At 37.1% G+C, this 15,370-nt stretch overlaps 1 protein-coding gene across 1 annotated transcript in view; it reads left to right on the forward strand.

Annotated features, from left to right (window-relative positions):
• The window catches only part of LOC124630977 (BMP-binding endothelial regulator protein-like), a 44,493-nt gene that overhangs the window by 24,034 nt on the left and 5,089 nt on the right, over window positions 1-15,370 (forward strand). Inside the window, exon 4 of the mRNA XM_047165041.1 lies at window positions 11,853-12,123. Coding sequence (XP_047020997.1) covers window positions 11,853-12,123 — 271 coding nt within the window. The remainder of the gene's footprint in view (window positions 1-11,852; window positions 12,124-15,370) is intronic.

Here is a 15,370-nt window from a genome sequence, read left to right on the forward strand (position 1 = left end):
GGCGTGCGCCTGCGCGTGCCGGCGCTGCTCCCAGCCGGGAGGCGCGCGCGCCGCCTGTCTACGCACTGCAAAAACTGACTATGCGGAACCTCTTGACAAGCACTGCGAACACAGGAATCCGACGCAACTGTTCCTAACATTCCATTATTATTTATCCCCGACCGCATTCCTCAACTTAGATTTTTATTTCTAATCTACAGAATCCGCTTGCAACTTAATAAAGTGCCTCTCACATACAAGTTCAAAGTGTCTGGTATTTGGTAAAAGAATAAAAAGTCTTAATAAATACGTGATCGCTGCACAGCTGTTGTCGCGGACACGACATCAGTATGTATGTAGGAGCTCGGCGTACGTAGATATATAATGGTATTTCCCAGCCGATCTCACCTCGTCGGATGACTTGCGCGGAATTCGAAAGCCCATCGCGAGATTTATCGCTTATTCTGAATTAAAATATACATTTGCTTACTTAATGGGCATTTTTTGTCACGTGCCACGTAGCGACTATGGGACAAAAATGTTTCGTATGGTATTTTTTATGATTTATCAATGTTTTGGACGGCTGATGGAATGTAAGCAGTGAAGGTTAATTGGTTTTCCATGTATCGACATTACCAAAGTAAATATTCGGTAGAGTTGAGATTTAAGAGGGCACGAGTACAGCGGCGAGCATCATGTTGACCCGAGGGTGCCATTAGTCTTGCTTTTTTATACAAACCAGTAGCCGGTCGATAGCATCTCGCGGCTCCCGCGCACCGCTTACTTTAATGAGCCATGCCATTTATCGACGCGCGGATTATATGCGTCTGCGACGTACCAATGAACTTAACATCAATACGCTTTAGGAAGCCTGGCCGATCCACTTTTCTAACTTACGTAACCAATGGAACCATAAAATATGTGTAAACTTTATCTCTGCATCTACTATGATCGAAAAGTCAATAAATTAGCGACATACCAAACTTGTGATCCAGTTTTATAATTAGCATACGAGATTTAAGATAGCAACCCAAATACCTTGCAAATCTCTATTTGGTTGATAGCTTTAAAGTTCTTCATAAACAAGGATATCAATTTGTTATTTTGAATCAAGGATTTTCAAAAAAGTAGCACGCTTCTAATTGGTAGTATGTAAGATTTTAAAAGCTTTTTAGACACTATATAACTGGCAATAAAACATTAACTAGGTTCTGACTTGTTCAATTACTGAGTTTGTCGGCAATCGTAATGGGTTTACGTAGCTGTCACTGGTCAGCATATGTCACATAAACTATTCAACGCCCCAAATATTTCAAAGTTTAATAGTTTTAAAATAAGCGGACTAACGAGCGGTCTTGTTCTACGTGTTGTTTCTACCCAGTACCTAATAGAATTGAAATTCTGGCACCGCTGAGTTTCATCTCAATACATAATCAAGAGCTGTAGAAACATTTGTCATTAAGACCAGGTTGGATCCTAGATAAACGGTAAATACATACTATTCTATCGTAATAATAGCTCCGGAGTTCCTCCTTGACAGTATAATTGAATCAGGTCGGGTAATTTCTAACGTTGGGCTTGCAACGCGTTCGCTAGACTGTTGCTTGATAATTAAGTAATGTTACACGAGAAGCTATTTTTGTCATGGCCCTGCAATCTATTAATATCTCATAAATTGTATTTTATAGTTACAAGTAAATTGCTAACTCAAGTACCTGTAATGATCGCACGGCGATCGACTCGAGCCAGCTACGGCGGCACCCAAGAATGGATTGAATAACGAGAGATATTTTAAGATTATTGCTCATGATTTCAAAACTCTGTTATCTTGTGTTTGATTCATAAATTATTTTCAACAATAAAGATTAGTAGGAATTATTTCATGAGTGGTATTGAGTAGCGATAGCAACGGAATCGTACAGTGTTGGTCCGGGTTTGTTGAACACGTAGAGGGATAGTTGTGTGGTGGTTACGTGCTCGTCGTATGTAAATGTGAAAGTGGGAGTGCGGCAGCGGGCGCGGTCGCTGAGGCGGGCGCGGGCGCAGGTGGCGGCGAGGCCTTGCCGCGAGCGCGCGCGGTATGCGGTCGCACCGGTTCTTCTAGCAACGCGTATTTTTTACACGCTACACATCATCGACATTGTTGTTATGTTTTGCTATGATGCAAAAAAATCAACTTAAATTCAGTTGCAGGTATTTACTTTGACTTTGAGCCGTTATACTCAGAACTGAGCAGAGCTTTCGTCCCATATCCTACCAGCATTTATTCCAATCATTAATATTTACAGTTAGTTTCTAAGTCAAAACTCCGTGATTAATATGAATCAAGCTTTTAGTGCATAGTTGTTGCATGACTCATTTTTGGTTGGTTTTTGTATTAATTCGTGCCTTACGTTGAATTTGCAACGTTCTTCTACAAACACACAGAGTTCGTAGCAAAGGACCAGTTTTACGTCAATCACGAGGCCTATTTGATTTCTCGTTAGCTTTAACAATAACAAATCATGTAACAGTAGTAGAAGCTCAATATTTATTTAGTTATCGTTGGAATAGATAACATTGTTCGCATGAAGTGAGTACCTAGGTATATCAAAGCGGAGACGAGGCGCGTGTCGCGCGCAAAAAATGGTTGTTGAAGGCGCCAGCGCGACAGCGGCGCGCGCGCACCTACACGCGGCCTTGTGTGCCGCCGCGCCGGGATCATTTACCAGACTAGATACAATTACAGCTTATAAGTACCTGCCTTTAAATGTGTATAATTAGCACTCCATTCTAAACTCGATAAATCTACATAAAAATAATTATATCAAGGATTTTGTTCTGATTGTATTGGCCGTTAATCGTCACGTAGGTTCTGGTACAAAAGGCCGTAGCACCCGCGTAGTAAATTTATTTGTATAATTACTGTGAGGCGGAAATTCGTAAGATAATAATATAATTCACAGTTATTTACCTACCTAGCAACCTACCATCAGCGCGCTTTGAAAACCGAGTGGGCTGAAAACTGGATAAGTTTTGTTTTCCTGCTTTGTAACTTAGAAATAGCTATCTATGTTACATAACAAGTATCTATGTTACTGAAATACTTGACTTAATTTATGTGTTGACTGTTTTGCGTAACACAACATTATTGGTCCTGCGAAACTATTTTACAGGAAGTTCAAATAAAAAATATTGTTACTATGCGGACGTTTGGTATGAGCATCAAAAAGGAATAGGCAACTAAACTATCGAATCAGGTTTGCCTTTAAGTCACGTTTGTATATTTTTATTGAGCGAACTGAACTATGTTGCTTTCATCTTCGTTATTAATTAAGTTCAACATAACCTTTGTTGTTGGTTGTGGAATACATGTTTATGATATCTGCGGTACATTGTCGCGGTTTCGGGAATACGTCACTTCCTGCGTTAGATAGTGTCGTCGTGTATCCTCACCGTTCCCGGAATTTTGCGTAATTGAGCACGTGTCGTTACAATAATAATGAAATTATACGATTCCGGGAATTTACGGAAATGTGTCGAAAAATAACATCAGTACCTACTTAATGAAAATTTGAAAAAAAAGCGCTAATCCCAAATTAATTCACGGAGCGCTGCAGGATACAGCGGATTTCCCAAGCCCTAGCAAAAAAATAAAATAGACTTTATGATAAAAGACTCATAATTTTGAAATAATTTATCCCATCACAACAAATAAGTATCTACTTGAGATGATGGCACACATGAAAGTATTTTTTTTTCAGACTTCATTTGTTTGTTTATAGGTACTAGCGAGGGGTGATTATCTGTCAATAGGCATGATGACAGTAATCAAAAATCATTAAAATAATATATTTATTAAATTAAACTTGAAGCTTGGAATATAAAACGCGCATTGTTTTCTTTATTAATAATGTGATTAATATGTATTTTTATAAAATAAAATTACGAAATAAGGCAATCCGCCATGATATCTTGAACACCAATCAGAGCTCGTGACGTCATTTCTCAAAACAACTCGCGCGAAAGCGCGCGAACGTCACATTTCGTTATTGTGAACTTCCACTGCGATCTTTGTTTTTATTTAATTAATTGTGTATAACACGAGTTATGGAGCCCGGATTTATCAAGGCAAACAGCGCTAATTTGCCTAGAATTGATATCATAATGCTGGGAGAGTTTTTGGCATCAAATAAAGATTTTTGTTCAGCTGAATTTAGAAATGTTAAAACTTCCATGTAAGTATACTAGTTTAATTAAAAAAACTTCCATGTAAGTGTATTAGTTTAAATAAAAAAACTTCTATGTTAGAATCTAGAGAACTATGTAATAACTTACATCAAAGTGATCTTCGCAAAAATAAAGTTGTACCCTGGGCAATATTGCTTTTGAATCTCGCCTTGCAAGTTTAAGCCACTTGTTTCGTATTTTTTTATTGTGAGGAACGTACACAAATAACTTATCAGGAGTTGTTTTGGATGTGTTCTTACACTGGGGGACCCCACAACACCTATGCACTTTCGAATTCATATTTAATAACACAAAAAACTTAATTATTGCACGAGCGTCGTTTACTTGCGTCTTGTAATTTCAGTCGTGACGTCACAAGTGACGACATGACACTGACAAGCGTTTTCGCGCCGGATTCAAAGTGGAGAGAGAAAAATGCAATTATTTGATAAAAAAACTTCGCATTTTCTTAAAATTAATAATTTTTCATATAAAATAGACGTATACCTACATCATACAAAGGTATTTAAAAATTTGTCATCATGCCTATTGCTATTTCTTAGCTATAAAACTGTTATTGCGCAATGTGGGATAAGGTTGTTTTTTTTTCTCCAAGTCATTGAACCGTGGAATAAAATAATAATAATAACAAAGCTTTTTTTTACAAATTCCATAAAGAATGTTGTTAAAAACGTAAGTACATTTTTTTAAAAGATACGGTACCAAAAAACTTGAATTATACATATATAATTAATAGAAAATCATAAAATTAAATTGATGTATTACGAACCTCTAATGAAGTACGCAAATAGATAACACGAGTAGGTACTTACTCGTTTAAAAGCCTTTTGGTATATCTACGAAAGCAATAAACAAAAAAGTATACTTAATGATATACAGTTGCTAGCTTATTAAGGATATATCTTTATTATGTTGCCTACTACACATTGGTTATATCTTTTAGATAAACCGTTGGTTCAGTACACCTGCCACCGAGGGCGTAGGTACGTGATTAAACCAAAGCGTAATTTCATTGAAATGCTTGATAATTTCAATCAGCAGTTTCTTAGTAGTTATATTACAAGAAATACTGGATGTGTTGTATAAAATGTGGACGTTAACATTCATTTAAAATGTTTATCTCTTAATTTACATAATGGAGTCGCGATCTACTCAGACTGCTCGGGGACGGTCCACACGATGATTCTCGTTTAAATTTATGTTAAGCACCTATTTGGTCGGTGTTTTGCGATATTCTTGGGAGTACGGAACACACGTTTTGTGCTGACATTACAATTTTGATTTTCTTACATTTTTTCGAGAAATGAATCCGGGTAGACACTTAAGTGGGGAAACATTTGTACCTACCAAAAGCCTTGCCTAACATACAAATTATTTAGTAAAGAGGGCAATAATAATGAATTATAGCTGGCTATTAGGTCCGGATTATAGCACTTTAGTGTACTTACCTAATTCAAAGGTGACAAGAAATTCGATGTAGGTAAATATCCTTTTGATCTACCCACATATAAAATTTCTCAAGTTTATCGTATAATTTATAAATAACTAACGCAATATAATACCGCACTTTGTATGGACGTCAGGCTGCAGAGGTGGGAGCAAAGTAATTGCATAAATAGGAGAAAAAGCCAGGCTATTAAACAGGTACATTACGTTGCCTCTGTTGCATTAAACGTTCTACCAACGCATTCGAATTCTACCACGAAAGCACGGACAGATTTGTACAAATAGATATTTAAAATATGTAACTGATACCGAGTGGTTTGATGTTTTGAGAAAATCATGTGACGTCACAATACAAACGGATGCAAAATCGTAGAGCCTCGTAGCAAATTCGTAGATCTTATCTTAGTCATTAGTTCCTATAACAGTGTCAGTGGATAAAAATTAAAATGTCAATCTGATACATATTTTTATATAAATTATTATTGAGAATTAATAAATATAAAATTATGTTTATTTCTTAAATTAAAGATAAATTTTATCTTAGCGAACAACAAATCTTCTTGCGAAATTTAAAAATAGCAGTGATGATATTCAAACTAGGTTGTCATCTTGAATAATTATGACTATTTAAATTATCAGACCAATATTATCATACTACGTGCACAGGGACAGACAGGTGTGTCACGCACGTTAGCTTTTTAAATATCAGTCTTTAATTAAATTCAGTGATTCTATTTAATATGTAAATAGAGTTTGTAATAAATAAAAACACTGATAACCCAAAAATACTAATTGGATTAAAGACTACAATAAAAAGTTCCGTGACGTAGTGCCTCAGGTGATCTGTATCGACGATGTGCTAACAAACGTTGTTTTGGTTTGCACTAACAACCAAAAATAAACATATTTTCAGTAAAATAGAAATAGTTTTAGAATTTTTAGCTCTCCGGTATTTCAGGTAGTCAGTATGACGTCGAAGTAAGTTAATTTTAAACGAATAATTTACTAAACAAGCGAGTCATTACATGCAAACGCCTACGAACACCTCACTAACCCATTTTTTAGTAAGTCTTTCAACAAATGTGGTGTGGAGAGATAATAAGCTATTTATTCTACATTAATTATTTCTTATTTTGGGCTGCAATAAAACAGAAGTTGGTATTAGAATAATATTGTATTATCGGTGTTGGTATTTAGAGCAGCTCCAAGCAATTTACTATTGCCGCTCGCAGTTTTACATGTAGCAAATGTCTGACTATCCCGTGGCATACCGAGACGGTAGGTCATGTCTGTGATGACTACTAAGATAATACAGCTGCATAGATCTTGCTAATAGACAGTGATTAATCCCCTTCAATAAATTAATGATTAAGGATATTTAAAATTAAAACATTCTAATACCTTATCAGATCTAAATGCAGATCATATATAATGCAGATCTCAATCACCGGTTTATCAGACCACTAATTGCTAAGCTACGATTAGAGAGCTAAGCCTTCACATTAATACATCTGGTATCCTTGGTAGCGAATATCTAATGTTAATCGCAGGACAATACTGTCTTCCTGATATAATTAATCTGCAAGTTCCTCTTGAGAATTAAATGAATGAATTGGATACATTATGCATGCATCGGGTATATTTGCAATTGAGACCACACGACAACTTGTTAATGTAGCGGCTAGCCAGTAATGGCGTAGCTTAGCAACCTATTTGAAAGCACCTGTGCTCTATTCAAATCACTAAATGCCTTTGGTGAACAGATGGCTTTATACCGCTTGTCGTAACCGATGGGAATAATTAGCTGAGCCTACTTGATGACACTCGGTGGCTTTGTAGAAGAATTTGTTCATTTGAATATCGTGATACGACGGTTCACCGAGTCGGACAGTGTATAAAACTATGGATGGATATAAAGTGTAACATTTAAGATCCAGACATAAAATTAGCGATAGCATTGCTTAGAGATATATCAGGTAACTTTTGGATTTTTGACTTTGTACACCTAAGCTTTTCCAAAGAAGGCGCGTATCGTTTTTATTTCTACCTGACACACAATTTGTCTAACCAAATCTGTTCTATTTTGTTCGGTGCCTCCACATTATTTATAACAAGTAATGGCCAGTCGACAGACTTACAGTTATTATACAACGTCTAACGTAAATATTACGCTATTTGAGGGTGATTTCAAAGAGAGCCGCACGTGAAATTCGGCCGAAGTATTGAAAAGTAATAAACATTTGAGTTCCAGCGACCTCGGTGGTACTTTGAACTAAAAATTAGGAGGTACCGCTTTTGTTCCAGTTACTATTATGGGAACGATAACGAGTGTCCGTGAATCTTTTTTGATACTAACTGTTAATAATTTCCCAGTCGAAAAGATCGTTAGAAAGGTGTCTAATGATGTGGTGGTGCACCTATACTTTTGTACGCTATTTTGTCGAAAAACCTCATAACCTTAAGAGTGTAGAATATTCATTGAAAAAACCCCCTGCTTTTAATATAAGAAACATAAATATTTGTCTAGTTTCTACAAAGTGGATTTTAGTTCTATCAGATATGACTGTGGCAATTTGTCTTGCGGACATTTATTCTAAATCTAGATACAAATGGTTTTAGATAACTCAGCTTAGCAGAATAAACTTTAATAAATACGAGTATCATTCACCACCGTTAAAGTACTTGACATATTTAAATTAATCCTAAGCATCGGATTATGTCACAGTAGGTTCATTCATAAAACAAATCATTAATTTACTTGATGAATGTGATGACAAAAAGTCTAATTGTATAATCTGTGGGACTGTTAGCCCGTCACAACAGTACCAGGAGTTGGTTACACGGCATAGAGTCACGAACATGACCAAGTCTACAAACGAAGAATTAGGAACTTTACAGTGGTAGGAATAAGGTTTTCTATTGATTGCGATTGATAGGGCCACTATGTACATCTTAGTTGCTAAGTTCTCGGCAATAGCGACGGGCGGTGCGCCTGAGTTTCCTTCGCAACCATGGGCTATACAAATTAGGAATCCATAATGTTTGGTGTTAAAACGTTTGATAAGTTTACAGATTTGTGCAAATATTGGCCTCTAATATTGATTATGTCTGCGAGCTTACATGCTAATAAGTTGCCTGACTTCTTCGATGGAAAAATATTATGTTTATATTTCCAAATGATTTCCTCGAATAGCTTTGCAGTCACGAATGAAGGATTTTAAAGCATTTATGAGCTTAAAGGTTTGCATTAATATTTATGGAGTTAATAGCTATCTATCTTATCTGAAATCAAAATGTATTTAATAAGGAACAAATAAAAAAAACTACGTTGCTGACTGAGACTTGACCTCGATGGCATACTTTTGTAAAAACTAAAGGGAATAAATATGTACCCACGTACTCTGTTGTTGTTAGCGTATTCCTGTGTTACAATGTTGCAAAGTATATGACCAGTTGACCACTGTTATTAAACATATAAAATATTTAATAGGTTCTCGTGCTATCTTTTACAAGCAGGTCTCGCACGTGTATTCTTTATTGTTTATGGTATCTACGAGTCTGAGATCTACATGTTGTTTTTTACAGACACAAAATATTTCCTACAGAACCACTATTCATGGTAAAGAATCTGTTGCATAAAGTCTCATAAATTTCTGACCTAATAAACATGCTCCAGAGACCCAAATAATTTAGCATAGCTATAAAAATCGAAGCCTGCAGATATTTTCTGACATAAGTAAAAATACATATTTAGAAAAGAAAATAATTGTTCTATTTATGACAATATTTTTAACTAATTAGCCCTAGTTTAATACACGTAAAAAATAAAACACGATCTCTTTACACATAGTACCTACAGCTGAGAGTGCGCGCACACTACAAACTTTTAGTCGGCCTATAGTAGATTTGGGCTCATTAATCGGTAAGAAGATGAATGGAAGTACACACGTAACATGATCAGGTATTTATTTGGTATCAGACCGTCTAAAAACTTTGATTGAATTCACGATTTTCTAAAAAGAAAATATTTTTCCTACCAACGACATTTTCTACCAGACAGTCGGCCGACTAAAAGTTTCTCGAGTGCGCGCGGTCTTAGAGTAACTGTACGTGTATTTGTGTCCTCCGAGCAGCGAGTACCGAGAGGTTATTATGTAGAAAAGCAATTAACATTGACTGCATCTGCACCACGTGCCCATGCAAATGCGTTTCAGAACAAAGAGCCGTAAAATAAACGCATACAATAATTACGACAATGCTTTTTGATCTTATTATGGACGAACATGCTTCATACACAGTTAGTACTCCATCATTATATTACCACTACGTATTAGATAATCTTAATTAGTGGTTTGAACTTGGATTTGTTCAAATTCCGTTTTGTGTTCCTAATCAGTCGTTATGTTCTGTTTTTATTGTAAATGAATTGTGAATCACTGCATTCCTTACCTTGCCTTGCCTTAGACAATATGAACGTGAATACATTTTGTAGTGCTTACAAAGAAATTACATAAACGTATTGTCGTTGTCTGAGAAAGTAAGATAAGTTAAATATTGTGTAGTAAGATCGCGTAATATATTCATGTTTAAATAGAATTCTTTTAAGTTTGAATAATTATGAAATCGTTTTTGGCAAAGGCCTATTTTATTCTTTTATTCATATGATTTTGGTCTTTTGTTGAGTGTTGCTGTTACCTAATGAAATAATCTTAGGTATACACCTACATATAGGTATTGTTAAACGCTGACGTTCACAAAGGCTAAACTATGGGGGTCGCGTTATTGCAGACGCACTGCAATAACGGCACGAACATTAAAAACCACATAAAGTAAAACCAATCTCTGAGATGGACGTCTCAAGCTATATCCCAGTACACACAATACCACACTTTAATGTATTTCTACATTTCCATATAAGCATAGCAACCACATAAAAGATAATAATAAAAATAAATAAAACCAAGTGCCAATAAAACCCCAAATACATTTGTAGCATATTAAAACTGTAAAAGACACAAACAAGGAGAGAATAAGGAAAACATACAGAGAAACCTCTTCCGTATCAAAACAAGGAGTACAATCAACCACAACGTCACTCGCTCCCATTTATCGTACCTACTATATTTTTTTACCAATAAAAATAATTCGCCTTTACTTGATACCACCATCCGGTCATTAACTACCCAATATTAATTAAGCTAGCGTGTAATTGGTAGAACAAAGTGATAAAAATAAATTCATTATTGTGGTATTTATGCAACATTGTTGTTTCCTCATAAAATATTGTACATGTGTAATGTAAGTACAATTTATTTGCTATTGTCAATGTGACTGGCAATCCTAGACTTACGTAATTTATGTAGCAGCCCTCAGTAAATTGTTAAGGAATGCTTATTGAATTGAACATCCGTGATGGATGCTGACACAAATGTGAATACTGAGACATAATTACTTGATACTTTATTCTTACATTATACCAAGCATTACCGTAATGTGCTGCAGCGTTTTAAACAGAAGTTTTATACATAAACAACTTTAATTCGAATTGAATCGAGGCATTAATAAGATATCGGTTCCGTAACTCAACTAATTACGTTGAATTAAACGAATAGAGGCCTTATAATTGAGGTATGGTTCGACATCACTTGTGGTTTGTATGTCCAGTTCTTCCTCAAATCTTTGAATGTGTATCTACTCAATTAAAGTTAGGTGATTTGTTATTTAATGTACGCATCGATTTTATTTTTATTTTGCAGTTTTATGTAATTAATGTCTCAAATACAAGACCTCTTCATTCATGTGAAGTTACAATTAAATAAATAAAATAATAAATAATGTCGGGACACCTTTTCACACACGGTCGGTTAGCCCCATGGTAAGTTATTAATTAACTTGTGTTATGGGTGCTAACACAACTGATAAACTACACATAACTACATGTATAAATATTTATAAATACATATTGTAACACCCAGACCACGACCAACAAGCATGCCCATCACACAAATGTCGACTGAACCGAGAATCGAACCCGGGACCTCAGGTTCGGCAGTCCGGCATGGTGGCCATTGTGCCATCGACGTTTCAATTGTATTTCCTGACTTTCCCAGTGTTCACTGTGATCTCTAAAGTATTTGCTCCATATTAAAAAAGTCTACGTACTCATACGTCTAAAAGTCTTTCATATTAATTTCTAGAACGGCTTCGTGGAGTGTCGGAGCGGCGTGGACGAGTGCGGGCAGATGGATGACTGCGCGGTCGTGATGCCTCGCGAGGGGTGCTGTGCGAAGTGCAAGGGCTGCTGGTACAACGGCACGGAGCACGCATCACATACGGAGTGGAATGAGGAGAACAAAGTACTGAGGTGTGAAGCTGGAGTCATCACGATAACGAAGCCGGAGTGCTACGTGCCCTGTGAAAGGCCCAAACATCAAAGGCACACGCATTATAATTGTCCTGTTTGTGATGGTGAGTTCAATGTTTAATACCTTCATTGATATCAAATTAAGGCAGGTAAAAGCTATTTTATGAAGGTACATCAAAGCCTATTTCGAATCGTAACGGTAAAATCATCGTCGTATAAATGCTTAACTTTTAAGGAAAACCAAATCCATATAAATGAGAAAAGATCCTGTCAGTGTCTTCTTAAGAAGACATTAAGTTTCTGACCCCCATGAAGAAATGAACAATTTAAAAAAACGATAATGACTCTAAACAATTTACCAGGCATTTCACGCCAACTGTTCCCACCACAATTGTCGAGTATCTCTACGTTATTCATCTCACATAATGTGAGAGCGGAGGGGGCGCGGGCGCGGGCCTGCGCTGGCGCAGCCGTGTCTCGCAGCGCGCTGCGCCCACCCAGACGCGCGCGCCGCAAAAACAACCACCATAACCCCACACAAAAACAAACACACGCCGCCACGCGAACTTAATAAAACCATAACGGCAGGCAATTTACCTGTGCTTCCAAACCTTAACAAGTTTATTAAATTCCTTAACAAATAATAGTAATTTACAAGATGACGACTCGATATCGCTTTTGAATATCGCCGACACATTCCAAACTATCGTTTTATTGCCTGTGTTTATATTTTATTAATTACCCGTCAGTCGCTAAGCGGGGAGATCAAGGGATCATCGGACGTTGCACTACGCTTCGGAAATAGAGGAATTAATAAGGTGTTTAGCGTTCCACCTGCAGATGCTCAGTGATTCTTCATAGTAGTTTATTCAGTAACATTGTGGCGACTATTCGCCCACACACTGCACGATGTTATCCGACATCGGAACACATAACACATGTAACGTGACATAGCAACGTGATAGACAATGGACAACTCTGCCATAATTCCAATCCCGTTTCTTGCTCCATACCTAGTCAGAGATGACTATTACAACAACAGAATAATTTAGTCATCTACTCAATGTAATTTAATATATCACAATATTGAAGGTTACATGATACAATACAAGAAAAAAAACTTGTTATACAATTATTTGCTATTCAACAACCCGCCTATAAAAGGCTTGCGATGCGGTATGTACACAGAGGTGGCGCCAAAGAGTAATTACTCTGTACGTGGATGCTGAATAAATAACAAAAGCATTTAAAGTCTGCTATAAAATCACAGATGAACCGCGAAGTTGTCTTACAAAGAACTGATCGTTGAAGTTTTACTGTTAATGAAAATGGAAACCAATTTTCTATATACTTTTGTAATGAAGGGGTCGGAATTATTTTGAAATTGTTTTCTGCTCGCGGACCACCCGAGACGTGCGTTTCGCGAAGTCGTTTCCTCTATCGGATGCCTACTCTATAACTAGAGACAAAGAAATTATCAACGAAATAAGGTCTTATTATAGTCGACGGGGGTTCTTAAAATTATATTTGTGGTGGTCTGCGAGTCTCCCACGGCGCGGCGTTGCGTCTCTATTATTGTCCATAAATCAAAAAGTTAACAACCTACTTAAAAGGTTGGGGCGGGTTGGTTTTTGTGCGGTGGTCAAAGCGGCCGCCGTGGCCGTGCCGCCCGAACCACGACGTGTGCCCTCTGTTTGTTTGTTTTACGATCCCAACACTGCATTAGATTTTTTTACTTGTTAATTCTTCACGATTCTTTTCTTATCAACATGATTTTTTTGGAGCTTAAGTGAAATGTGACGATTAGTTCAGGTAGTACAACTAATTGAAGCTTTAAAGCTCAGTTAATCGTTTTCGGTAATGCTTAAGCAATTCTCTGCTAAAATACCTGACGCAGAAAGATTTGTAAGTACACGAAATAACCTAATCTAAATTCAAGAGACATGTTGAAAACCGCGTGTTATTAGGTATGCCTGCGACAGAAACCTGAGAAATTGAAATAATTCGCTTGTGATGTACAGTCGTTGCGTGATGTGACTTTGTAATACATAGTTTATGATCACATTATGTTTTAAGCCGAAATACAGAGGAATATATCTTAGCTAAGTGTTTGGGCGTGTCCGCTTAAAGATCTCGCTTAGAGTTTATAAGCAGTTGCCTGTTTGGAAACAATTTATTGTTTTAAACCTTTCTTTTTGTTTCTCTTTCTTTAATTGTCTGGCTGACTCTGAGGCCGGAGATCTTGCGGCAGTTAGAACAACAGCATTTATAGGAAAAGTTAAATAGTAAGGTCAAGTCTTTTATGACACTTAATAAAAAGAAACGTATGCAAGAAACCTTCATTACACAACCATGCCTATTATCCAATCGCGCATGTGTTGGGGGCACACTGTATGGCAAAGCACATCGCTCATATAAACGCGCACTAACGATGAATACTTAATTGTTTGCCTACAAAAGGACAGCCTACTTTGTGTAGTCGTCTCTAGTTTTACGACAGACACTTGACCGTTTTCATTGTCACAATTATATGCGGCGAAGCGGCGCGTGGTGGTCCGGCCAGCGCGCCTTGAATCCAATGTCCGTGACTGTTGAATGAAACGCATTCTAACATGAGAACAAAATAAATGTAAATATTGCATACACGGAGCTCTAAACGCTTTATCATTTAGAGTGTCTCGTCGAGCACTGTACAGTTTATCAATGCGGTACCTACGTTCATACGGACAGAATAAACCGAGCTCAACACTGACTTAATATTCTTTTCCCATTGGAATCCCAAGTTTAATGGTTTATATTCTGTTCGTATATTGTGTCTTATAATTGTATTCTGGTCAGAAATAGATGAATAGTTAATATGGCATAATGTTGTATCATAACAAACATCGCAGCTCGCAGAGTAATGAGCAGACACAGAAACACAATAGTTAGCGAATTCTGTTGGATAGTTTGGAATGTGTTTAATCCGCTTGCGTCAGAAGTGGTGCGATGTGAGCAGGTCCGGGTGCGGGGTGTGTGCAGGTGGGCAGTGGGCAGGCGCAGGCGCAGCGGTGGGCGCGCCGTGTGCGGCCGTCCGCGCTACGTCATTCATTAGCCCCTGATTGATTCATCGTCTACCCGCATTAATTTATGGAGTTTGCGCTTTGTCGAAGTCTGTGCCGCCAGAGGCCTCATTCCCATTTAGCGAACAATGGCTCGGATTTTTGTTTTAAGCTTTTACTGCTAATCTAAAGAGTTTGTTTGCCCTAAAAGGAATCCCTTTTGTATTCATTTATTTGCTGAAGGATCGAAAGGGCGATTGACTTTTAGCGCAGCTATAAATTGATGGTAATGAGTTCGTGTATAAAATAT

This window comes from Helicoverpa zea, chromosome 6, assembly GCF_022581195.2.
Source record: "Helicoverpa zea isolate HzStark_Cry1AcR chromosome 6, ilHelZeax1.1, whole genome shotgun sequence".
Lineage (NCBI taxonomy): Eukaryota > Metazoa > Arthropoda > Insecta > Lepidoptera > Noctuidae > Helicoverpa > Helicoverpa zea.